This window comes from Astatotilapia calliptera, chromosome 14 (genome assembly GCF_900246225.1).
Source record: "Astatotilapia calliptera chromosome 14, fAstCal1.2, whole genome shotgun sequence".
NCBI classification, from domain to species: domain Eukaryota; kingdom Metazoa; phylum Chordata; class Actinopteri; order Cichliformes; family Cichlidae; genus Astatotilapia; species Astatotilapia calliptera.
Genome location: NC_039315.1, coordinates 31,915,211 through 31,942,018, shown reverse-complemented (window position 1 = coordinate 31,942,018; position 26,808 = coordinate 31,915,211). Strand labels below are relative to the sequence as shown.

Genomic DNA, 26,808 nt, shown 5'->3' with positions numbered 1-26,808 from the left:
TTTTTTTTAGCTGTCTCTTATATGAAAAGCTAAAGAAAACTCAGCTAACATAAGGATGTCTAGTTTTATAGATTTGAGGTAATGGAACTGCGTCTGTGTTTCCATAACATTTCAATTATTAATTTAACAGCGTAGCACTGCTGTGCAAATGATCAGCCACCTTTGTCCTGTTACGTTTATGACACCTGAAGTCCAGATAAGAGCCCAGTATCTCAGATAGTGTGTCAAGAATTGGTGTAAAGGTAGTAGGTGTGAGTTAAACCTAGCTCACTGACAAAGCCGCTATTGTGATAACGCTTTGAGTGGGCACCTTAAATTAGAAATCCCATCTGTAACTTGTTCCCATTGTCTGGGCAGCAGATGTGGGGAATAAGGTGAAAGAGCAAATGAGGAAAAGTGGGCGAGGAGATGAAAAGGCAGGGGCAAAGGATGGTGGATGAGTCCTTTATCATGATTTTTAATGGGAATGTATTAATAGATTTTCATGGAGGGCTACACTTGGTAAGGGGAGGCTGAGCGGTGGTGCTATTAGCGCAGTCCATTCTGCATCCTTTCATCTCAACGCTCATGTACTGGGCAGTTAAACCGATACCTCTCCTTACCAGCCACGCTCATTATTTGCTCTCCCTCCTTGTATCCAACCCTCCAGACCTGCTCCTTACATACTAATCAGGTTTTTTTTCTTTTGCTTTCTGGGTGAACAGACGGTGTTTGTCTTCTCCATCTCCTTCCTCTCAGCCTCTGCCTCCCCTCAGCATTTGCGAATTTACCGCTATCTGCCAGAATAACGCTGGAGTCGTGTCCATACACGCACAGCCAAGCGCCTTCCTAGCGCACAGTTACTCGTCTCCATTAATACGCTGACACTCAGAGCGCGCTTCTTCCTCCTCGGGCGACCGTGCGTGCACAGCCCCACACGCGGTCCTCCCTCTGCTGCTCTTGGTGTCTCTGTGAAATCATTCATTGCCATTCTCCTTCTCCAAAAATAACACTGATAATTAATTTCCGTTGTGAAATGATTCGTCTGCGGACTGACTAGCTTTCATATTTCACCCTGCATCGATCCCCCCAGCCAGCTCGCGTGCGCTTCATTAGTCAGAGGGAGAGAGAGAGTGGAGAGCAGTGAGACAGGGAAAACAGAGACATGGGGAGAGAGAAAGTGAAAGTCAATTACCGCCGCTTATGTTTGAAAACAACGCAAAAAAACACACTAATTACAACGGAGCTGACATGTAAATTGGGATTGATGTGCCAGGAAGTTTGTCACATAGCTGCAGAGCTGCTTCCATATAAAACTACAGCATGTGGCTTTTTATATCAAAGCAGGGACTAAATAACAGGCTCCAAAGCAAACTTTGTTTAAAGTTATTCACTGACTGCCATAAAGTCCCACTGTTAGCAGTGGGCTCAGGCATCCCACCACTTTCCAGCTGATTCGACAGGAATCTGAAAGAAAGTCTGTTGGCCTATTGGATTTCTGTTAGCATTCTGAATTAACTGAGGTGAAACTGGATCCTCCCATTCTGTAATGGACAGGACATTAAAAGGTAACTCAAGAAGCCTCAGCTCCCAATAAACGGAGAACCCAGTCAATTACAAATTCACAACTTATGCATAGAGAGGATTAATTGCCACAGGTATTCATGAGGGTTATGACAACTGTCCAGATCAGCAGTTAATTTCAGACCTTGATGTTTTTTTGCGGTTTGGTGAATATGATGACAGCCTGTTCCTTTAACGTGTTATTTTTACTGAAGTAAAACCTTGCAAGTTAAGGTTCACCTATTGTGCATTGTGTGTATCTTAAATCTGTAGGCTTAGTCTGCCTTATTAACTCAAGTTAATTCATCATGTTTTACCAGTTGACATAATTATTACATAACATAATTAAGTTGTTCCAAGAATTCTTTTTTTGTGTGTCGTGAACATTAGTAGATGGATACTGAACACAGTATTGCCAACTTAGCGACTTTGTCGCTATATTTAGCAAGTTTTCAGACCCCCTTAACAACTTTTTTCTAAAAAGTGACTAGCAACAAATCTGGCTACTTTTTTCTGGTGTTATTGGAGACTTATGACGACTTTTTGACGTGAAAGCACATAGGAGATATTCACCCCTACTAACTACTACCCTACTAGCTAACTCTGCCAGAGGGCCTATTTCATGTCACTTTTGCCGGTCCCAAGTCCAGATAAAGAAGGAGGGTTGGAATTGTGACATAAAAAAACCCCAATAATTGCTAAAAGAAATTTAATTTCTAGTTCTAAATATATTCTAAATGCTTTTAGGATGATTTTTTTTTACTCACTATGTCTCTTTCACAATGTTATTTCTCTCTCCTACAGGGTCTGTTACAATTACACAGGCATGACCAATTATGCAAACTGGGCGATGACGTCATTTAGTGACTTCTAGCAACTTTTAGGACAGCCAATAGCGATTTTACTTACTGAGGAGTTGGCAACACTGGCTGAACAGGCCTGTTAATATGTGTAAAAACAAAAAATGGTTAACGGGAACACTAGCTGAATGTGCTACGTTTAGCTCATTTAACAGTCTTTGAAAAGAGTCAGTAGTGGGGGTGGGGGTTGGGTTTGAAATTGTGTCCATCTTGCAATAAATTGGCAGAAACCCCGCTGCTTTAAACCATACGCTAACCACTGCCGCTTTAGATAGCTTATTAGCATAAGCAACATGAGCACACAGCTAATTAGCTTATAATTACTTAACACATTACTGAAGCTGCTTCTTAAACCTACGGATTGCTGTTTAAATCATTACAAAAATATGTTCTAAACAAAAGCTGGCTAAACTCAAGCTCAATTAAACTGCATATTCCACCACAAAGCACCGCTAACACATGAGTAGCTAACAGCTTAGCAGTTACTGTAAAAGTAACTGACAGAATAAAGGACAGTAAAAGACAGAATCGTGAAAGTGTGGCTGCTTGTATTATGGATTTCTTCTCAATTTCAGTAACCACAAGTCAATGTTATTGCGTCTGTGTGCTTTTTTAGCATTTGGCATGCTGCTTTTTACAACGCCAGCTCTCCTCCCTCCCTCTGCAGGCCCTCCGTCGGCACCTGTGCATCTCATCTCCAATGTGAACGAAACCTCCGTAAACCTGGAGTGGAGCCCACCCCGGAGCTCTGGGGGTCGCCAGGACTTGACATACAACGTAGTGTGTAAGCGCTGCGGTTCTGACGGCCGGCGCTGTCAACCCTGCGGAAATGGAATCCACTTCAGCCCACAGCAGCTGAGCCTGAAGGGAACCAGGGTGTCCATCAACGAGCTACAGGCCCACACCAACTACACCTTTGAGGTGTGGGCGGTGAATGGAGTCTCACCTCAGAGCCCAGGGCCTGAGCAGGCCACATCAGTGACCGTCACCACCAACCAGGCCGGTAAGGCGATGGGAGCTGATTCAGCCGATCCTAACATGGTTTCCTGTGACCCCATAATCATCAAACATCTGTTTAATCACTTATTAACATATATTCCAAACCCTCCTTACGCTTGCTTACTTTAGTGAGTTCAGGGGGGTCTTCTGGTTTTGCAGGAGATCACAAAACATAAACTCTCACACTGTGTGAGAGTTTATGTTACCAGAGTGTGCTGGCTCATGTATGATACAGAGCACGGGTTCATTTGACTGAATGCTTGAAAGTACTTTTTGGGGGGCATGTCAAAAACATGTTTATTAAAGTTGTGAATAATTGGGGGGTAGGTTGGGTGATTACTGAGGAGGATGATGATGGATTTTCAGCAGAGGGAAATGATTTTATGCAATATTTCACTGGAGTTTTGCATAATTAGGCATAAGAAGCCAGGGCTGACGATGGGGGCACCGTGCTATATTTAGCACCCAAACTAATGAATTAGATGAGTGGTATTGATCTGGGGAGGATTCATTACAAATTCTGCTGGATTACATGTGCCTGGGTGCCTGTGTGTGTAATTATTGTCATAGAATACAACCACAGGCTCCCCTTCTGAGCAGGAGAAGAGCCCTCCAGCTTCCATGCTGTATTCAAAGCCTCCCGTTATTTCGTCATTTAGCCATTTTGTGACCAGTTGTTGTGTAAATGGATTTTATGACCCGGGTCTTTTCTCTTCATCCCTCCCGTCTATCCTCCGCTTATAGACGATCATTACCTTGGTCTGCTTTACTGCTCTGCTCTTGGGTGGCAAGCTAAGTGCCTTTTTGTGTCTTCTTTTATCGCTAATTTCCATCCCTGGGAAAAGCGAATATCTTCAATAGGGCTTGGACTGGCAATTTAAGGACACAGTGGCTTGATTTATCAGCCGGGGTCAGGAAGATAGAGATGAATGGATGTACTGCCTGTGGGAGAGCTGCGAGTACTGCCAGAAAGGCCTATGTGGGAGCTGTAATGCAGCACACCCTGGAGTCCGGGCTGAAGGCTCATAATAGCATGTCAGCGTGACCATGCTGATGCACAGTTGCACAAAAAAATGCAGATTTTTTTTTTCTTACAGAGATTCAGTCCCACACACACACACACACACACACACACACACACACACACACACACACACACACACACACACACACACACACACACACACACACACACACACAGAGCCCCCTAAGGTTGCTGGAGGCTAATGTGCTGACTTGAAGTTGTAAGATACAGATGATGCTGCCTTTGGCTCGTCACTGGTGCATGTTTCACAAATGTTCGCCAGGATTAGTTATATGAAGCTGCAGCTGGAAGCTCTATTATAGTGTGTGTGTGTGTGTGTGTGTGTGTGTGTGTGTGTGTGTGTGTGTGTGTGTGTGCGTGTACTTGCACATGTGCAGCACTGACTGCATGCATGGTGAGAAGTAAAAAAAATGTTTTGCAGAGATGCTTGCATGAATGCAGATGATCTACATTTGCTTCTTAAACAATGTCCTCTGTGTGTATCCGTGTGTGTGTGTGTCTCTTATAATTTGTGTGTGTGTGTGTTAAAAGAGAATAGCTCCAGACTGATTGGATTTCTTCCTGCTAATGCTCGGTAGGGGCTTTAGAAGCTCTGGTTTCAGCCGCTGGTAATCCAGCCAGTCATCTGTGGCTGTCCCTCTCTCTGTATCGCCTCCCCTCATCCAGACACCGAGGATTACACATTTATTATGATAGATTTATTAGGATTTATAAGTGCTGTGGAAAAGACACCCCCGCCACCTCCCCGCCCCATTAAAGTTCAAATTTCGGCTAGGGAGGAAGAAGTGAGTTAGGCAGGTTGGAAAGGATCTGGATTTTTTTTTTTTTCGGCACGAGAGGAATGTGTAGGAAGGTGCAGTGGAGAAAAATGAATGCCGTCAGATAAAAATGAGCAGTGCCGCTTAATGTGCGTGTGTGTGTCTGTGGCCAGGCATGTATTTATGCGCGTACAAGAAGGTCAGATTCCATGTGTCGCCACGAACAATTCCACTGTCGTAAATCAGGCGGGGTGTAACCCTTTCACCCGGGCTACAGGAGGAAAGCGAGGGGAAACGGGGATGGGGAGGGTGAGATGTCCAAGCTTTGAACTGACCCCTGGCTGTAAATGGATGTTTTCTTCCCCTTTTATAAGATCGAGCGCTCTATATGTCGATGTGTGTTTGTGTGTGAGAGAGGGAGGGGGCCATTTATGTCCTGATACAAAATACTTCAGGTGGCTAAAAGTGAATTCATGCATAAGGATTGTGTGTGTGCGTGTGTGTGGGCACTTCCATCAGTGCGTGTGTGTGTTTCCATCGTTCTGGCAACAAATGGGCCGGCATACATGTGGAAATGTGTTCTCGGGAGGTGGAGGCTGACTCTAGATAGGTGGAGGGGGCGAGGAGGGAATCTTGTAAGCAGGAGCCATTTTCTCCCAACACCCTGAAAAATGGCTCCCTCCTCGACTCTTTCTCCTTGGCGGCGAAGGCAAAGAAAAAAAAAGAAAAGAAAAAAAGAGTGACTCAAATCTGGCAACCAGGCTCCAATCTGGCAACCACATGTGCAGCCCCTGTCTGTTTTAATGTCAAACTGTAATCGGCCGCGTATTCGCGCAAATCCTCCACCGCAGATGCTCCTCGCTGCACAAATACTCCGTGATGAGCACGCCCGCTCAACGAGCTGGAAAAGGAGAAAGAAGAAAATAAAAAATAAAAATCTTTTCTGCCGGGAAGGTTATTTTTCAAACCAAACCCTGAACTCTGTGTGCCTCTGCCAGGTTTTTACCGATTATAATTTATGCATGTGCGCAGTGATTGAGTTTTTTTTTTTTTTTGCTGTCTGAGCTGTGTGAGATAATGGGGCTAGGTGTGTGTTTTTCTATGTGAATTTCTATCTTTCTGTTTGTATAATGAGTTCCTTTGTGTTGCTGGGATGTGTATGTCTGTGTGTGTGTGTCTGTGTGTGTTGCAAAGCATTTTTTTTGAGAGAGAGCACAATTCTGAAATAAGATCTGAATATTCATTGCGTCTAACACTTATTATTCCACCGGCGTGTTTAGCCCACGCGTTCAGAGGGGGGCGGTAAGAAATTACAGATCTGTCCCACATATTTAAATTCATCTACAGAGGTGCCAGCAAGTCTAGCACGCTGTGCCTCAGGTGAATGTTTGAATTTTAGGATCTCAAGTTTAGCTGTGCACGATTTGTCTGTATGCATTTGTGCACAGTTTTGTTTTGTTTTTTATTTTTACCACGTTTTTTGTTTTTGTAGTTTTTTTAAAGAGACCTTAATGGATCTCTTCTTCTGTGTGTGAGCCGAGCTGCCTGGTCGTGTCCATTAGAAGGGATCACTCAGAAAATCTGTCATCTTTATCCTCACATTAGTCGAGAGGAAAATAAAAACGCAACAGGAGCAGCAGAACACGATTAAATCGCCATATCTGTCATCTTTGGAGGGGAAGATGGATGTGTGGATTACCTCCAGGGAATGAAGGCCCGTGACCTCCTCGGGGGTTTTCCTTTCGGAGTTGGAGCATCCTCAGTCGGCCCCAGGAGGGCCTTCAAATTGGCTCTTGCTGCCGGCTAAGATTGATCGGAGGGCTACAAATGGCCGCCGTGTAATTGTTTAAGGGAGACGCAACACATTAGGCCAACAGGATGACACAACCTTGGGTTAATCTATTTACTAAGAGATGTCTGCAATCCCATCCCTCTCCATCACAGTCGACCCCCACCAGTCGCAAGCCCTCTGCCTCCCCCTCCCCCCCCCCATCTCCCCCTGTCGCTTCTTCACCCCAATGAAACTCAATCCCTTGGTTGGTGCTTGAATTCCAGGCCTGTTTGAACTCAATCCCCCAGCTAAAAGCAGGGTTTTGTTAGCATTAGCTTGTGGGCTAGGCTCCCTGGAGCCCCCGCTCAAAGTGATGAGAATGTATATAATGTCATAGATAATCCAATCATAATCGGTGGACTGTGAACCCCTCATTAATCATCCCCACTGTAATTTTTTAAAAGGCAGATGGTCTGGAACGAGTAAGGTTACAGTAATCAGCGAGGGGCAGAGGTCAAAGATCTGCTCCGTTTGGAGTCGTAAGAGCAGATGCCATAAAAAAACTGTGTTACCTGGGCGTTAGTGGGAATGTTTGTCTATGTGGTGCTTTGTTCTGACTCTGTGGGCGAGGTTGTTGGGAGTATTATTTAACCCTCTGTGGTCTCTGTGCCCTGAGTCCTAACCCTAACGCCGTGTTATTAGAATATGTGACGTTTGGTTTTTGCAATCAGGGGCCAAAACCAAAAGCAAGCATTTTAACTGACACAAGTATCACAAGTATTTGCATTTTTCCCTCTACTTTACAGGAACTTTGCTGATGATAAATCCATCATGGTTTTATTTTGGTCTTTTTGTCTGTGTTTATCTGTGGAGCTTTATTCTATCATCTCGTGACTGCACTGCTATATCTCCCAAAACTCAGTCCTTACACGAGTTGTTCCTCTGTTTACAACTCTATCTCTCCTACACCTATGGATTTTCTCTTCGTAAAGTCGTGAGCGTGTATGACCCAATTTACGTGTTGTCACACTCCCCGGAGATAGAGGTTTGATTTGTGCAGCGGCGACGCACTTGGAGGGAGGGGCGAGCATAAGCCATTATCTGTGCTTTAACCTTCATGTGTTAAAGGCGTCTGAACACAGATAGCACGGCTGCTTGAAATATGGCCTCATTATCAGCTGCTGCAGAAAAGGCTCGAGATAAGATCGCTCTCTGGAGCTTTAATGAAAACCAATTGATTTGCTCTCTTAAAGACAAAAAAATGCAAAGGTGTCGAGCCCATTTGATTTTATTCATATACTTTGCGGTTGAGAAAAGTGCCTGAGACGCTCGTGTCACGGGAGAGCTTGTATCGGTTTTATAGACGCCAACGTTTAGTTCACGCTCCTTCTGTCAAATCAACTGTGTGGCCGCACGGTTTCGCAAGACCCCTGATTCTGAATGAGAGCCAAGCTAAAGAGAAGTGGAAGCGATTGCCTCGTGGCTTGTTTGACTTTCTCAGCATGAGCAGGAGAACGCGTGGGACAGAACAGACTCAATGTCTCCAAGGGTGAAAACAACAGCTAAACATATTTTTTCTCTTCTGTTTCCTCTTTCTTTGATCGTCTCACCAGCTCCCTCTCCAGTGACTTCCATCCAGGCCAAGGATATCACAAGACACACCATTTCCCTGGCCTGGCAGCCACCGGAAAAAGCCAACGGGGTCATTCTGGAGTATGAGGTCAAGTACTACGAGAAGGTGAGGGACGGTGCGAGAGATTTTGTTTCTGCTGAACCGTCAAAGCAAAAGCAGCCTCTGAATAAGTTGTATTGTGTTCTTTCTTTTTTTTTTCCTGTCCCGCTGTAGGACCAGAATGAAAGAAGCTACCGCATCATAAAAACCTCATCAAGGAGCACCGACATCAAGGGCCTCACCCCCCTCACCTCCTATGTTTTCCATGTGCGGGCTCGCACAGCGGCCGGCTACGGAGAATTCAGCGGCCCGTTTGAGTTCATGACCAACTCGGGTGAGTTAAGTCACACTGCCTGTTCATCTTCGTCTTCTTCTCCCTGCAGAGCCAAGAGAGGCCTGATTCCAGCTCCGCCACGGCAGTGTCTGAAAAATTCCTACAATGATAGCATCTCTTACAAGTTTGTCTCTTTCATTGGAGAGTCATTAATCAAAATTGCTGTTGTCTATAAAAGATAAATGATATTGTCCTCCGGCACCTGACTGGCAACTTGAATATCTTCCATTATTCACGTCTGAGTATCAGCCTCAGTAGACGTGCCAGCTGATGTTTAAACTGTATGAAGCTTTGAAGAATGGCACCATTTGTGGCGTTTTCAGTCAGAAGCTGCTGCTAGATAATTCTCACTGCTCGCCAGAACTCTTTAATTGAATCAGTTTCAAGCCAAAATAAATGTATTCATTTCTCTACCAGAGTCTAAGGCACACAAACCCTGTGATAACCGGAGCAACAGCGCCTGTGTAGGTGGACTCTGATCACAATTTCAGATTAGCCTCTCAAACCTCACTAACCCACTAGTGGGTTACTTACTACAGTGATATAGAGTGCAGCCAAAACTTGTTCAGACCCTGAGAAGTTTATTTGAAATTCTAGTGGAGATCCCACAGTTTCCAAAGATTTCCATTTGATACTGAGTAGCAAAAAAATAAAAACTTGGGAAAATCTGTTACAAAATAAATCAAATGCTATAAGACAGAGTGGAATAACATGACCTTATAAAACTCCTTTGAGGGGAAATGAATGAGGAAAACTGTGCAAGATGTAAATGAAAGTCTGTTTTTTCAGGAAGAATTTTACTACTGACTAATGCCCGACTTGTGCTTCAACTTGAAATCTGCATAACCGGGAACCCCTCTTAACCCTGAGGCCACAACCTTCTACGTAACCTGACGTGCACCTCCAGAGAAATGTAACTACACGCAACCCGCCTGCAACGACTCTCATTGGCGTGGAAGGTTTTGGTGCAGGGTTAAGAGGGGTCTCTGATTAAAGTTACGACACAGATTTCTCTCTGAAGCAAAGATTTGGCATCAGACTGCATTTGTGGTGGTGAAAGGGGCACGAGTTGGGCACGTCTATAACAATACATATCGTACATACTTTGTGACGATAAATAACTGAGTAGTAATCTCTCCAGTCTGACAGCACGGTACATACACCAGCCGTCCACCTGCTAGAGCTTCTGTTTATGGTGGACTTGGCCTCTAAGATGATGGTCTGTGTGCCAACGGGTGACACACAAAACAGTTGTTATGCACCCGAGTAGCTTGTAAGTAGTGGTAAACAGCACCATCACTCCAATAATAATATGTGGCCTATTAAATCTAATCTCAGCTTTCTGTGTTTTCTTAGCATTCAGCTTTTGGTCCAGTGAATATATTTCCACATAATGTTTCCCGTTACTGATGACACAGAGGGCTAGAGAGATCCACTAGAAGCCCAGGTGTCCCTTTTGTAATGCAGATAGAGACAGCAGCGCATGATAATGACACGGTCAAGCTCACATCCTAATGGGCTGTCATTGTCTCCCAATGAAGCATGCGAAACAGTGGACTTTATGATCAGAATAGTAAAATGGAGGGAGAGCGAGCAAACACTGCGTGGGGACAGGAGGAGGCGGAGGGATGAGGGGTATCGAGTTACTTTGCTCTTTTTTTGTTGTTTCTCGTCAACCTTTTTTCTCTCCTCTCTCCGATAGTCCCAGCTCCCATTATCGGCGACGGGGCCAACTCCACAGTGTTGCTGGTGTCAGTGGTGGGCAGCGTGGTTCTGCTCATCATCCTCATCAGTGCTTTCGTCATCAGCCGACGGTGAGCTTCGCTACCCACCCCCGCCCTTCCATCGAACTCTGTCCCTTCTGCTTTCTGTCTATCTCTCTTTCTCGGCACACAGATGAGGGATGTCTTACTTAGTGCCGTCAGGAAATGGAAGTCACTCAAAAGAGCACACACATACACACACTAACACTCCCAGACAGCTAGTGCAACTCGCTCACGTCGGATGAGTGATGACTCGCCACACCGGAGATGTGATTGACAGCTCCGACAGCTGAAGGGATGCAATCAGCGACCCTTCGCTCCCTGTCCTCTGCATCCAGCCCGCTCCCTTCGCATAGTCCCACCCGCCTCCACTCCACCCCGTCCCTCTCCCACTATCTCTCAGCTAGTGGCTGTAATCCTGCCGCTAGTTATTTTCTCCTGCTGCACCTTGCTGACCGCCGCGACGAGAATGAGAGAGCGACGGGAGGGTGGACAATGAGATAAGCGGGAAAAAGTAGGAGATAGAATAGAGCGAGGACGAGGCTGAGAGGCATCAGGTGGATTTGCAGTGACCCAATCTCAGGGTGTTAACCAGCGAGCAGGACAAAGCACCATCACACAGATGGGATTACATGCAGATGGGGCTGCCTCACCTCAGGGTGTAAAACCACACACACTCTCTGCATGTGTTTGTGTTTGTGTGCGCTTCCATATGTGTTAGGGGTGCGAGTGCGTACATCCTGTGGAAAAAAAATAAAGTTTTGTGTGCATGTGGTGTGGCAGTGGGGGGAGGGGGGTGTCAATGGCTTGTGTGTTGATTCTTGAATTGACCAAATCACTGTTTGCATGTGTGTATTGGTGTTGTGAATGATAGGGAGTGAAGGGGGCTGTTGATTGTGTGTGTGTGTGTGTGTGTGTGTGTGTGTGTGTGTGTGTGTGTGCTCTCTTTTCCATGTGATTGCCTCTCTCTGCAGCCAAGCAGGTGGTTGTCTCAGGCTTTTTTATATGCATGTGACGGCCACTGTCATTGTGCTGCCGCGTTCATCCTGTGATTGTGGGGAGGGACTGTAATCACGTAGCCGTTTACCATCATTACACAGCCGTAGAAGAGGACAATGTCTCGCACATCTGGTCATTTCCACCACTGACCTTAACACGTCAATAATAAGCACAGGTGTCAGGCAGCCTGAGGGATTCGCAGGGATTTAAGTGCATCTTCTCTAGAATTGATTTATAGCTTTTATATTCGTTCAGCTTCTCTGCTCCATGTTGTTGTTATACGCTCAGTGCCCTTCAGGAAGCTTCAATGTTGGAAGATTTCTCACTTGACTTTGATGCAAAAAATATATCGAAGTAAAACTGTTATCAACAAACATCTAAACTAAAGGCACTTATAGTATTTATTTGGATTATTACTATTATTGTTGCACTGATATGTATTTTATGAAGTAATCATTTAGTTTTTGCATAATACTAATAAGACTGTATTATTATTACACAGTCTTAAAGGGTATCGGTACATATTTGTGCTATATTTACGTCTACAATTGTGGATTATCATCTTTAAGCATGGTCAAAATCTCAGGTAACAGGGTCAGAAAATGGAAAAAGTAGTCCACGTGTGCAATATGAACATAAAGATTAGGGTTTGGTTTCCAGCATTGTTTTTGTCACCTCACGAGGATTTCTTTAGTAACTAGTCACCTGAAACCCTTCCTTTAATGGGGACACAGGTTCATGTTGGCCCCATAGATTTATTCTGAGAGCTATAGATGAATTTCCCTGAAATATGGAGGAAGAGCTAAGAAGTAACGTCTTTTGTTTGAGGAAGTCTGGTAGCCAATCAAAAACACACACATGCCCCTTTTTCCAGCCAACTGGGGGCAAAATATCAAATCAAATCAAATCAAATCACTTTTATTGTCACATCACATGTGCAGGCACACTGGCACAGCACATGTGAGTGAAATTCTTGTGTGCGAGCCCCACAAGCAACAGAGATGTGCAAACACAACAACACAAACGAGCAAAATACAAGAATGGCCAACCTGAAACTAATAAATATATGTACAATATATAATAGTGTATGCATTTCTGGATGTGTATACTAAATATTTTCCTACGTGTGTGTGTGTGTGTGTGTGTGTGTGTGTGTGTGTGTGTGTGTGTGTGTGTGTGTGTGTGTGTGTGTGTGTGTATACACATTTTTACAAATTAAATAGTAAAAAAAAAAAAATAAATAATAATAATAATAATAAAATATATAAAATATACAGAGTTGAATATGTGCAAAACAAGTGGCATTTATATACAGTGTGGAGTGCATAATGTTGAAGTTCCAGTAGTGAAGCTGAGGTGTCTATGACGTGTTCAGCAGTCTGATGGCCTGATGGAAGAAGCTGTCTCTCAGTCTGCTGGTATGGGACCGGATGCTGCAGAACCTCCTTCCTGATGGAAGCAGTCTGAACAGTTTATGGCTGGGGTGACTGGAGTCCTTGATGATCCTCCCCGCTTTCCTCAGGCAGCGCTTCCTGTAGATGTCTTGGAGGGAGGGAAGCTCACCTCCAATTATCCGTTCAGAGCACCGCACTACTCGCTGGAGAGCTTTGCGGTTGTAAGCGGTGCTGTTGCCATACCAGGTGGTGATGCATCCAGTGAGGATGCTCTCAATGGCACAGTGATAGAAGGTCCTGAGGATGCGGGGGCTCATGCCGAATCTTTTCAGTCTCCTGAGAAAGAAGAGGCGCTGCTGCGCCTTCTTCACTGTTTTGTTTGTGTGTACTGACCACGTAAGATCCTCAGCCAGATGTACTCCAAGGAACCGGAAGCTGCTCACTCTCTCCACAGCAGCGCCGTTGATGGTGATGGGGGTGTGTACTTCTCTGCACCTCCGGAAGTCCACTATCAACTCCTTTGTCTTTGCGACGTTGAGGGTGAGATGGTTGTCTTGACACCAGTGGGTCAGGGCGCTGACCTCCTCCCTGTAAGCCGTCTCATCACCGTTGGTGATAAGACCCACCACTGTAGTGTCGTCCGCAAACTTCACAATGATGTTGGAGTTGTTAGTGGCTGTGCAGTCGTAGGTGTAGAGTGAGTACAGGAGAGGGCTCAGTACACACCCCTGTGGAGCACCAGGGGTGGGGGATGAGGTGATGTTGCCCAGTCTGACCACCTGGCGTCTGTCAGACAGGAAGCTAAGGATCCAGCTGCAGAGGGAGCTGCTCAGTCCTAGATCCTGCAGTTTCCTGTCCAGCTTCGAGGGAACGATGGTATTGAATGCTGAGCTGTAATCTACAAACAGCATCCTCACATACGTGTCTCTCTTCTCCAGGTGTGACAGGGCAGTGTGTAGTGTCAGGGCTATGGCATCATCAGTGGACCTGTTGTGGCGGTATGCAAACTGTAGAGGGTCCAGTGAGTCGGGTAGTGCAGAGCAGAAGAAGTCCCTGACCAGCTTCTCGAAGCATTTGCTTACGATGGGGGTCAGGGCTACAGGTCGCCAGTCGTTCAATGAGGAGATGGTGGAGGATTTGGGTACAGGGACGACGGTGGCCATTTTGAAGCAGGCTGGGACTACAGACAGAGAGAGGGAAAGGTTGAAGATGTGCGTGAACACTCCAGCCAGCTGAGCCGCGCATGACTTGAGGACGCGGCCGGGAATCCCGTCTGGACCAGTAGCTTTGCGTGCGTTCACCTTCCTGAAGCACTTCCGCACATCGTCCTCAGACACAGTGTGCGCACTGACGTCATCCGCGGTGCGCACACTGTCCGGTCTCATGGTGTTCGCTGCGTCGAATCTAGCGTAGAATACGTTTAGATCCTCACACAGAGAGGCCGTGGTCTGCGGTGTGCTGGTTTTCCCTCTAAAGTCTGTGATCGTGTTTAGTCCCTGCCACAAACTCCGAGGGTTGTCAAACTGTTGCTCCACCCTGTCCCTGTACTCACGTTTGGCTGCTTTGATCGTCTTCCGGAGTTGGTAATGTGCGTGTTTGTAGTCCGATGTGTTCGATGTATTTACTTTACAGACATAAATGTGCCACACATAAGCAAGAAAATGAGCTTGCAAAAGGTTTTAACTATTTTTAAAGGTTTTATCATAACATGATATTTTAAATCATCTTTCCTGAGAGCTTGAAAAAAGAAGGCAAGTGGACTTGGGGCAAAAGACACATGAACTGGATGATTGAGAACCCACAGACAATTAAAATCCTTGTGATGAGCATTGTTTAATTATATTAAAAAAGGAATATCCATATCTCATCTTATATGTATAAGATATAATTGTGTTCTAACTTCCTGAGATTTGAAGCTTGATTCCCTGCCATGAGTGATCATTCTGCTTTTCTTTGCCCCCTAGAAGGAGTAAATACAGCAAAGCCAAGCAGGACTCTGATGAAGAGAAGCACTTACATCAAGGTAACTCATAGTTAACACTCCGCCTACAGACCTTATAATTGTAAAACATTATTGCTGTCAGGTATGCTCGTGTGCACAAATGAAGCCCATAAAATGGGAGGAAAAACAAACTGTTTTGAAGTTAATGTACTTGCAACCCAACATGCTCCAAACACCTCATTATCAAGTCATCAGCATTGTTATTTGTGTGCCACAAAAATTTCAAGTTAATGAGCTCCATCTTCATCGGAGTCAGCCATAGTGACATGAAAAGCGCTGGAGTCAGTGTGTGAAGCGAGGTATGGAGAGAAGAAAGGAGGAGGAGGAGGAGGAGAGGATCCATAGAGGAAGGCAGCGTAGCCTGCAGCACGATGGAAATAAAGAACAGATGGAGAGTAGTAGTCGGAATAAATTAACCTTCACTTTTTTTTTTAACTTCCTTCTCTCTTTGCTTCCTTTTTTTTCAAACTTCGTTCCCCAGGAGTGAGAATATATGTTGACCCCTTTACCTATGAGGACCCCAACCAGGCCGTCCGTGAGTTTGCCAAAGAGATCGATGCCTCCTGTATCAAGATTGAGAAAGTGATTGGCATTGGTGAGGAGATTTTTTTTTCCTACATTACATGCATGAATACCTATTGGAAAAAGATCACATTTTGTATTTGTTTCATACAAACACACCTTTCTCTGTGATATGTGGACTTTTTGTGGCCTCTTTGAGATTAAAATCCATTGTTTTCCCAGACTTTAACATGTGGCTTCTGGCTCTAGAGAGGTCAACAAGTTAAAAAAAAAAATCAACAGTGGCTAAATACGTTGTCCATGCTATTCCTTGGGCCAGAGAAAAGTCATCCAATGACAAAATAATAAAGAGAAAGAATCAATATCCATTTCCCCCTCTCTCTGCTCCAGTGGGTGGAGGGAGGAGGGGGAGTAAAGGATTAGAGACCCTGATCAATGTTTAAAGTGGAACCTTTCTAACCTACAGACACACACACACACAAACAGACGTGTAGGGGCACACTCTTTTTGATTTGATTTATAGTCTGTGGATCAGAGTGGTCGTGTATCAGCGCTTCACATTTTCATCTGGTTTTTTTTTTTTTTGCTGTTCTTGCTGTTGATTCAGGGGAATTTGGAGAAGTCTGCAGTGGACGCCTGAAGATGCCCGGCAAGAGGGAGATCTGCGTGGCCATAAAGACTCTGAAGGCTGGCTATACAGACAAGCAGAGGAGGGACTTCCTGTCCGAGGCCAGCATCATGGGCCAGTTCGACCACCCCAACATCATTCACCTGGAGGGCGTGGTCACCAAATGTATGTCAAGGATTCATTTTTACAGAATGTGTTTCAAATGAGGGGAGGAAAGTGTTTTGCGCAGGTGAAATTGCTTCTGGAAATTGCAATAATGCTTAGCTCACACACATACAATTACTATTATATTCTAAAAGGGCAGTCATTTCTGCTGTCTCCCTCGAAAAATGTAGCAATAAATCATCACAAAGTGCAGTTCTGGGTGACTTTGGAGAAAGGTGAGCGTAGGGACAAGCCTGTTTTTACTCACACGCCTGCGCACTAGTGTATATCTTAATGCTTCTGTGCGGACATTTTACAAAGATTTCACAATATTCTCAGATAAATGCGTATTTTTGAGCATCGTCCGCACGTCCCATCCTGGCTTATCCCCAGGTGGGTTTCTGTCCAGATGGAAGGGGTCCAGCATTGCCGTGGAGGGGGAGGTGGTTGTAGAGGTAGCTGGGCAGTTGGGAGAGGGGTGGGTGTGGGAGTCTAATGGGCCCAGGAACAGGCCCTGTAGCACGGCACCAGACTCATTAATCATGGTGTCAGCTGTAAATGTGTTTGGGGTTAGGGAGTGATACCCTATCCCTTCTCTATCTGCTGCTGCATGGCCACAAAACACTGGCCAAATCTCCCTCCTCCTGCCCTCAGTGCTCTCTCCGTTTCTCCCCCTCTTTTACACCTTCCCCTGATGTTATTTGTTCGGCTATAGGTATGTGTGTGTGGGTGTGTGCTGTGTGTGTGGGTGTCTTGTCAGCACATGCCAACATCCGGTACCTTTGATTGCATGCATGTGTGCCTGAGTGTTACCATGTAGCCTCGGCTACATGTGCCTTAATGTGTCGTGATACTGCTCATCTCTATCTGTGCTAGATAAAACTGCCATTCTCACTGTAGAACACACACACACACACACACACACACACACACACACACACACACACACACACACACACACACACACACACACACACACACACACACACACATATATATATATATGTATAGATATACCCACACACAAACATGCAGCCCAGCCGGAGCTGAAAGTGAACAGCAGCACAGGCAGAATTGCTTATCACCTATCACACCTCACATGGCGGGAAATGACCTCTCAGACCTCGCAGCGGCGGCGTGAGAACGACAGAGAAAAAAGGCGGACAGATGGAGAAAGGAAGAGAAACCAGAGACGAGCTGCTGCCAGGGAAGGTGCAAATAGAGATGCCGGACAGTTAGGAGCTGATGGATGAGAGGAAAGACAGGGCGACGCAGAGAGAGGGAAAGCAGAGGGTGCTCGAGCTACTCAACCGGAGGCTGAAAACAAAAAGATGAGGGGGAGGAAGGAGCGACGCAGCGGTGACAAGAGAGCTGGAGTGAAAGGACGGCGAACCAAACGCAAGAAGGGCGTCCGAAAACTCCCACTCCACCTCCTTCCACTCTTACTTTTGAGAGCTTGACACGAGGTTTGGGCAAATTAGTCCTTCACACTTGAGTGTGTCAGTGGAATCTATTAAAAATCCATTATTTGAATTGCGCCCCACTCTCCATTACAATCAAGTTAAAAGGAATTCTCAATCTGGCCTCAGTTTGCTGGCATGTCCAACAGAGCCAATTAAGGCTTATTAATTATGGAGGAACTCCAAATAGGGACTAAAATACATAAATGTGCAAAAATCTCTCGCTGAAGACTTGCTGGCTGTGGTCCACCATCTTGAAGGCTATATTTAATGTTTCTATCACGTTGGTGTGTAATTAAAAATCGAGCATCCATTAAAGCTTGAAATCAGACGTGATGTTCTTAATGGGTGATTTACATGAAGTAAGAGCGTGCTGGTTTTTTTTTTTAAAAAGGTCCGCTTTTAAAACCCAGATCTTTGTTTGCTGCTAACGCCAGGGCCTCCGGAGGACATTTGCCCAACGTTCCCCCAATATTGTCCCCCTGACACGTTTTTTTTCCCCCCTCTGCCATCTCCCTGTTTTGTTGGCAGGTGATAATCGGCCCACTGGTGGGTTCCTCGCCCAGAGTTCATTGCCAAAGGCGGCAGGGCGTATTCAGTAAACAAGGAATTAGCATGCAAATGGACTGGAAGGAAGAGGGCGGGGCTGGGAAGGCGAGAGTTTAAGGTCGCAGGTCAGACTCTCCTCAGACTTGATTGCGGAGCTGTCAATCACCGGCGGCCCTGAGGCAGAGGCACGCAACAAAGGGAACAAAGATGGCTGACAAAGACGGCCCCCTCTGCTCTCATACAACTTTCGCCGAACTTCCTCTTTTTAGGGCATCGCCGGAGTGCCCCGTAATTAATGGAGTGCCAATCACGCAGCGGGTAAGGCAGTGACTGACGGCCTCTTGGCACGGCCAGAGACCCGCAGCAGAGCAGAGGAACTTCACCTTCTCAGCGGGCTTCTGCAGCTCTCGACATTCTGCTGGAGCACTCGAGAGGCTTCATACAAGCTCCCCTTAAGGCGGAGGCTTTAAGTCAGCAGTTTTCTATAAGGCTGTAAGCTTTTAAGTCCACCTTAACTGTGCCACTCGAAATGGAGCACAAAGAGCGACGCTGTTCTAGGAGGCGAATGTGTGGCAGCACTTTTCAGCATGTGTTGTTGCCGTGGCTGGTTAGGCACCAGCTTGCTGCAGTTTTGGGACAAAAACAAGCGGGTCGCCCTTCCTTTCCCTTTTTTATCTCTCTTCTCCTCTGATATGCCCCTCCCTCCCTCCGTCCTAAGAGACAAAGACAGACAGACAGAGACCCACCAGGGAATGTCCACCCTCCCCGCCGCCTGCCCCGGCTCAGATAAAGACGCAGACGCTCCCCCAAGAGAGACAGAGAGGGATGGGGTGAAAAAAGGCCAGAGAGGATTGGCAGGGTTCACGGAGGATAAAAACGAGGAGAGGGAATGAGCGAGGGAGGAGTGGGGGAAAAAAGAGAGCAACAGAGATGAGCTAGCAGGAGAGTGACAGATGCGTCGAAAGTTGGCAGAGGAGAAAGAGGGCAAAGGGACAGTGAGTGACAGAAATAGCGAGTTAGGGGGATTCTGGGTGGGTGACTGTGATGAGACTTTGGATAATACGCCCAGAGTCAGATCATATTTGCATAAACACAAGATGGTGTGTGTGTGTGTGTGTGTGTGTGTGTGTGTGTGTGTGTGTGTGTGTGTGTGTGTGTGTGTGTGTGTGTGTGTGTGTGTGGTGTTTTGTTTCAGTGGAGATGCCTTTGCATGTTAAGGGAAAAACGGGGGACGTCAGGGCAACGGTAACACACAGCTAATTAAATCACTATGGGACAGAGATGGATGGCCTCACACACACAGACACACATGCATTTTCCCTGGAGAGCCCCCTCCTGCTGCGTTGAGCTGTGATGTGCGTCGTTTACCTCTATAATCATCTGCCTTTCCTTCTCTCACTCTTATTCCCACTCTCTCTCTCTCTTTCTAGGTAAACCGGTGATGATTATCACAGAGTACATGGAAAATGGATCCCTGGATGCATTCCTGAGGGTAAGTCATGCGTTTCTGTCTCCACACACACGTGTTCATGCGTGTTTGTGCATCAACGCTGATCCCATGTTATCCACCAAATTTACAAGTGTCGGTTCACAAACATTCACACTTTGTCCTTCCCATTTATCGTCTCGCTTTTCTCCTGACAATGAGGTTGAAACAGGTGAAACTTTGTGTTTCTCAGGTTCACAGCACTACAGGTCCACTATACATCTTAACCAGTTGCACAGTGCTAGTTAAAGGGAGATGTGGAATGGAGTGGACTTTTTATAGGTCTTTTCTAATCTTACGGATCTTTACGCTATAAAGTTAAACCTTAAGACTATTACTTATTACTATACCCAATGAGCTATTAGGAGTGACCCTTCACAAGTGTCCCTGTATTTACTTAGCAGACATTTTTGTCACAGTGTGGACATTTAACAGTAATAAGGATGAGCGTTTCTCTTTTTTCCCCCGCAGAAGAACGACGGTCGGTTCACTGTCATCCAGCTGGTCGGCATTCTGCGTGGCATCGCTTCCGGCATGAAGTACCTGTCAGACATGAGCTACGTCCACCGTGACCTGGCCGCTCGCAACATCCTGGTTAACAGCAACCTGGTGTGCAAGGTGTCCGACTTCGGCATGTCCCGAGTCCTGGAGGACGACCCCGAGGCCGCATACACTACCAGGGTGAGTGCAAGCATGTTTGTGTGTTGGCGAGCATCTGTCTGACTGAGTCAGCGGGTCAGCGGGCTGTCTGTACCCTCACTTGTCGGCTTTCATTAATCAGCCCAGCTTTCAATTACAGGGAGGAAAGATCCCCATCCGCTGGACGGCCCCGGAGGCCATCGCTTATAGGAAGTTCACCTCGGCCAGTGACGTGTGGAGCTACGGCATCGTCATGTGGGAGGTGATGTCATACGGCGAGCGGCCATACTGGGACATGAGCAACCAAGATGTAAGTCAGAAGCAACGTAATCATATGCAGATAGTCATGAATAATGCACAGGGTGAATTACTGTGAGATATTAAGGCTGGGTAATGTCAAACAACTTTATAAGAATGCTTCATCATTTTAACGTAGTTATACAATTACCTGCAGCTGTGATGAAACACCAGCAGAGCGTTCCTCTTCCTTATTGCAGTGAGCTCACATGTGTGGTTCCACTAATTATGAAAAAGGGAAAAAAAAAGATAATGTATTGTGTAGGTGTGTAAAGTACAGTAATTAAGAAAAAAGTTATAAAAATGACAAAGTAATCAAACTGCCTGAAGTTTTTATAACACTTCTGCTCAGTCATAAAGTCTTACAGCCACATTTATCTGCTATCCAGGTGATCAAGGCCATTGATGAGGGCTATCGACTGCCCCCGCCCATGGACTGCCCCGTGGCACTCCACCAACTCATGCTAGACTGCTGGCAGAGAGAGAGGGCCGACCGGCCAAAGTTTGGGCAAATAGTCAACATGTTGGACAAACTGATCCGCAACCCCAACACCCTGAAGAGGACCGGGGGAGAGACCACCGTCAGGTGAGAGGAAGGAGAATGACGCAAGGGGCTGAAAAGAGGAAGAGTTTTCAGTTCCGTTTGTGCTTTGGAAAATGAACGATGACAGGAAATATCATAAGGTGATGGTTGAGTTAGTGTTGAGTGTGTTTTCAGAGGATATTTTAATCTTAGCAATGAGCAGTCCCAATATTGGTCACACAGTCTCGGGCTTAAACAGTATCAGTCCATATGCATAAAAGCAGGAGAGTGAAGATAAAATAAAAAGCAACATCTTAAAACAGTTTTCTCTGTCAGACTTCTAAGATTGCTCTGATTGCGTAATAGGAATTAATTATTAATAATCAGCTTGCTGCCTTGTGGCTGTTAAGGGAAGATCGCTCTGGAATCCACTGAATGAGCTAATTAACATTATCAGGAAATTTGACAATTATATAGGTTTATTACACTTAATTTAAAATAAATTGGCAATTGTGTTACAGGAATTTCCCATTTAGTTTAATTAAACAGCCTGGAAATGTGCTAGTCACACATTCACTGCCACATTTGCAAAGTACAGCAAATTGTATAAAAGTAATACAAATACTGTTTGGATACTTCAATGGGTTATTTTCTGTTTGGGCTCTATGATGGTTCTCGAGGACCGGCCAGCTGCAGGAAAATGAGAGCCGTATGTTGAGAGTGGGCCTGAGACAAGTTAAGATGCTCTGTGTGAGAGCAGAGTCTGAGAGTGAGGTGACTGCCTGCTGTAACACGTGCGTTCACCTGTCAACCTCGATATCACGTTGACATTCATAATTAATGCATCTGTATTTTATACTCTTCATCATCTGCTTCTCGTCTACATACAGTTCTGTATGAGAGCATCAAAATTTCCATAACACATAATATTTGAGAAGCCACACCAACGTACTGACACGCGCACACACACAGCGTCCCACTCTGTCACCGCTATTTACATTCACCATTAAACATTATCTGCCAGCACCGTGTGGCTCGTTACAACGCAAACAACCTCCATAATGGCTTTCTCTGCAAACTAGCTTTAATGGTGCTTTACACACAGGAATCTAGGCGCTCTAACAGGGGGAGGAATTACAACGTTACACCGAGTTAAAAACAAACACGACCCTACGTCTCCAACACCATTACTCTTGAGCAGCCAAACGTGTTAAGGATGACCTTTGTGTGTTTACAGACTCGACGCAGGCCGACGGGAGTCTGTTTGAGTTTAACGAGTGTGCGAGCGCACACGAGCGGGTTGCGCGATCGCACACAGATGCGCACTCCTAATAGGATACAGCGAGAGCAAGCGTGGAGTCTGTGTAGAGTAATTAGCAGAGCTGAATCCTATAACTGCAGCTCTACGGTTACAAAAAGGAAAGAAGAGTATGTGTGTGTGTGGGAAGGTATCCCTGCGCATAATCTTTTCCACCTACTTAGAAGTGACGACTTAATAAAGAGCCTGACATCCAGTTCTCACAGCTCTACTCGACATCCTTTTTAAAAAGGAGAGAACGATAAAGAGGCCGAGAGCGCAAGACTTACCCAAGCGGGACAAGTGTGACTCAGACTCACCGGCCTCGTGTAAATGTTTCACAGCTGCTGCCACAGAAAGGGAGAAAGGCAGGGAAAAAAGAGGGAGGACAAATATGCTGATGAATATCTGAATGTGAAGAGGGACTCCAAGCACACTGTAAAATTCACCGAAGTGTGCCCAGGTTGTGTGTTTTCCGTGAAATAAGGATTAACTAACTGTATCGGTGACACCAGAGGAGGAGCTGTGTTTGACTTGGCTCAGTTTTTGGGTGCAGCCTGCAAAATACAGACACAAAAAAAATACAAAATTGCTAAGCTGACACATTTGGTGTTTCAATCAGGGAGGACAAGCTAGGGAGAAGTGTAGCTCGGTGCTTTTTACAGCTTGTAATTGTCACACATTTTTGACACTACAGCACAGAAGCATAGTTAAGAATTATGGAATAATTCCCGCAATGTGGCCGTTGCTGCAGTTGAGGTGAATCGGAGGTAATCAAAGATGGAGATGATTATGCTTCAAGTAAAAAGCACTTGAACAACTGGCTTTCATCATCTACATGCAAACAGCTGCATACAGTGCAGTAGCTTTAAACACAACGAGGAGTTTGATTTCGTGAAATAACCTCGTCACTTTTCTCCACCTATTACAGGCCCACTACCACCCTGCTTGAGCCAGGGAGTCCCGAGGTGTCCGCGGCTGTGGGCACAGTGGAGGACTGGCTGCAGGCCATCGGCATGGAGAGATACTGCGATAACTTCACGGCCGCCGGCTACACAACTCCAGAGGCCGTGGTCCACATGACGCAAGAGTAAGCACTTTGCCCACAATCATACTTTTACCATGCTGCAAGTGATTTTGAAGGATGAGGAGAATGAAACAGAAAACTAAAGGAAATGCCAAGCATCACAGTGAAATAGGAAAGTTTTTGTAAAAGTAGGCAATTTTATGATTTTTCTTTAACTTGTTACGCTATTATTGAGTTTGTAATAGCTCACACAAACCATTACAAACAGTTTACAAAGAGGGTGCTGCACCACCTCCTTGTGATTGTTTTGGTTACTAGTGGGTCGACAGGTCGCTCTTAGTTTCCATGGCAGACGGTGACTTGTTTGCAAACACCCACTTATCTACCACAGAGCAGAAGAAAAACCTGCAAAAGTGTGGCACAAACCGGAAACAGAGTAAGTGAAAGTTGTTTCAAAAGATGAAACATCTACTTTTAAGATGAATGGTCTCCCCTTTCAGTTTGCCATCCAGTTTGCAAGTAGTTGGTGAGAGTTTGCAGGCAAGTCAGTGATTTCCACGCAAACTACCCGTGCCTGCAGGAATATCCTCACAACCAAAACAACTGTGAAGAGGTTTTAGGGCAGCATTACAAAGCTGTTTGGGAACACAGTTGCCAACTGGCTGGGGCAAGTGGTGTCACTGGGATCCTATTTAGACATTACTAGAGATCTTAGGAGACATGATTAGCAACAACTGTGTTTATCTATTATTTTATGACAAAACGGTGAAATCACATTTTCTCATTAAACCTTTTCAAAGAGAGACAGATTAAAACACCTTCATAAATATAAAGCTAAGCTGAGCATAAAACATGAAAACAGCCAACCTGCTGTTTCCAAATGTAACAGCTTAGAAACATGTTGTGTTCATACGCAAACACTCGGTTTTACGTCAGGCAAAAATAAGCTAATTTCCTGAAATAATCCTGGCAAACTGTGCTTTTAGAATTTACACTAAAATAAGCAAAGCTAGTTTTCAAAAATAATTCAAGGAATTAAGCTACTATGTTACCTCTGCTTCAGTTATATATGAACTAAAATAAACTAAATGAATCTAATCCAGTCACCTCAAATAATTTGAGCACACTGCTAGCGACTTAACTTTGCTTCAGATGTTAAGGATAAGCTAAGCTATGCTAGTTAGCTCAAGTAATTGGAGCATGTTTTTGGCTGTTTCCCTCTGCTTAAGTTTTTAGTCAAGTTAAGCGGTTCCCCCGGTGTCTCTGCTTCATTTTTAGCACACAGTTTCTGTTATCCCCTTATTAAGGTATTCTGTGACACATTTAGAAAGGAAAACATGAGTTAAATTTGTCACTTCTTTATTATATCCACATTTTTCTTCTGCTAAGATTACACGATTAGAGTTGCCGTGTTGGCAAGTGAAATTCCTTATACAGCAGTTAAACTGTCAGACCAGTTTCCACTGGTAGGCTGTAAAATTCATCATGTGGATCAGGCCTCCGTGTGCATGTTATTGTTGTCCTCGGTCCTAAAAGGCCTCTTCTCCCAATCCTTTTCAGGGACATGGCACGCATAGGCATCTCCTCCGCAGCGCACCAGAACAAGATCCTGACCAGTGTCCAGGGAATGCTATCCCAAATGCAACAGATGCAAGGCAGAATGGTTCCCGTCTGAGAAGATTAAAACAAAGAAAAAAGGAAGCAAAACGACTTTGTTTCTTATGAAAAAAAAACAAATAACAAAAAAAGATTAAATATTAAAAAAAGAGACAAATCAACTATGAAGAAATAGTTTACCTCATCCATGCACTTTAAATTGGATCTAAAAGAAAAGAAGACATTGATGAAGAAGGGAAAAAGTGTTGCAAATGGCACCTTTTTTTCAAAAATCATACCTTTACCTTGCCCTTTTAGTTGTTTTTGGAGAATGGGACACTTCTATCTGCAGCATTTATGGATAGATGGAGGGGACGGCTGGAAAAGTGCTTCCGAGAGGCCAATCTGGAGTGCCTTTAATGGTCTGGAATGAAAAGCGGGGGAGGGGGATCGTACCTTTTCTTCCTCCTTTTGCAGAGAGTGTTATTTCTGGAACTTTCTCTCTGGAATAATCCACAGAGCATTTTTTTTTTTTTTTGATTTTCTGTGTTTATTGTACATGAATTGTTTCTGTGGGACTCAGAGGCTGCCCCGGCCACCATTGTTCTCTCTCTCAGCTGGAACTGTTTGATATCTTCCAGAAAAAATGGACAATCCTAGCCGTCAGATATAAACAGTGAATCTCTGACAGGCTGGGGGTTGGATTCTTCGGGGGGGGGGGGGGGGAGGGGTCAAGATGGCTGTGCAGGGAGGGCTTATTTTAAGGAGCTATTTGTGTTGCGTTTTTTTGTTTTTTGCTCTGTTCTGGCCTGTTTTTTTTCTCCCAGATCGCTGTATTATGTTGCCCTCAGGACATTTCTGAGAATGTCTTTGATCTTCCAGAGGAGCCTTTCCACTCCCCTGTCTTCCCAAAAAAACAAAAACAAAAACAAAAAAAACACAGTCAAAAAAATAAAATAAAATCCCACCCTGCTACACCTTCAATAAACACGCAGTTCGGATTCTCCCATCCATCTCCCCACGTGGATCGAAGTCCCATCCCCATCACTACTGCAGGACCAACCAACTCTTCCACACCACTTTTGACGGACGCCCATTTGGACCACATGAGTTGGTTTTATAAGCGGAATGTGAGATGAAGAAATTTGCCAAGACGTTATCGGACACGGGGGGCAACAGGGATGCAGAAAGATTCATCGGCGTCAGGAAATATTCAAAGAAAGAAAAAGAAAACGATGGAGGATCAAGGTGAGAGTTGACAGTCTTTTGTTTTCATTTTGTTACCAAAACTTAGCAAAGAAACAACTCTATTAAAGAAAAGAAAATACAGGCATTGGATTAAAGCTCCCTTTATTATCGAAGTGTGCTTCTAATATAACCACAGAGTGCCTGTGAGAGTCATTAGATCCCCCTATCACTGGCCCCTCAGCTCTAGAAGCCGTGTTAATTAACAAGCAGGTTGCTCCACCTCAGGCAGCAAGAGCGGATCAATAGCCACTGG

General features: G+C 45.2%; 1 protein-coding gene across 2 annotated transcripts in view; it reads left to right on the top strand.

The window, feature by feature from the left end:
• Positions 1 to 25,441, top strand: part of epha4l (eph receptor A4, like) — a 58,591-nt gene extending 33,150 nt beyond the window's left edge. Inside the window, exons 5-17 of one of the 2 annotated variants that reach the window (XM_026191502.1) lie at positions 3,070 to 3,405; positions 8,589 to 8,713; positions 8,822 to 8,981; positions 10,684 to 10,795; positions 15,105 to 15,160; positions 15,621 to 15,734; positions 16,269 to 16,454; positions 19,873 to 19,934; positions 20,400 to 20,609; positions 20,728 to 20,877; positions 21,254 to 21,450; positions 23,616 to 23,774; positions 25,272 to 25,441. In XM_026191502.1, the coding sequence (XP_026047287.1) occupies positions 3,070 to 3,405; positions 8,589 to 8,713; positions 8,822 to 8,981; positions 10,684 to 10,795; positions 15,105 to 15,160; positions 15,621 to 15,734; positions 16,269 to 16,454; positions 19,873 to 19,934; positions 20,400 to 20,609; positions 20,728 to 20,877; positions 21,254 to 21,450; positions 23,616 to 23,774; positions 25,272 to 25,386 (1,982 nt within the window). In that variant the 3' untranslated portion in view covers positions 25,387 to 25,441. Of the gene's footprint in view, positions 1 to 3,069; positions 3,406 to 8,588; positions 8,714 to 8,821; positions 8,982 to 10,683; positions 10,796 to 15,101; positions 15,161 to 15,620; positions 15,735 to 16,268; positions 16,455 to 19,872; positions 19,935 to 20,399; positions 20,610 to 20,727; positions 20,878 to 21,253; positions 21,451 to 23,615; positions 23,775 to 25,271 lie in introns of both variants that reach the window. The other variant, XM_026191501.1, reaches the window with a different exon arrangement.
• The last annotated feature ends 1,367 nt before the right edge of the window (positions 25,442 to 26,808 follow it).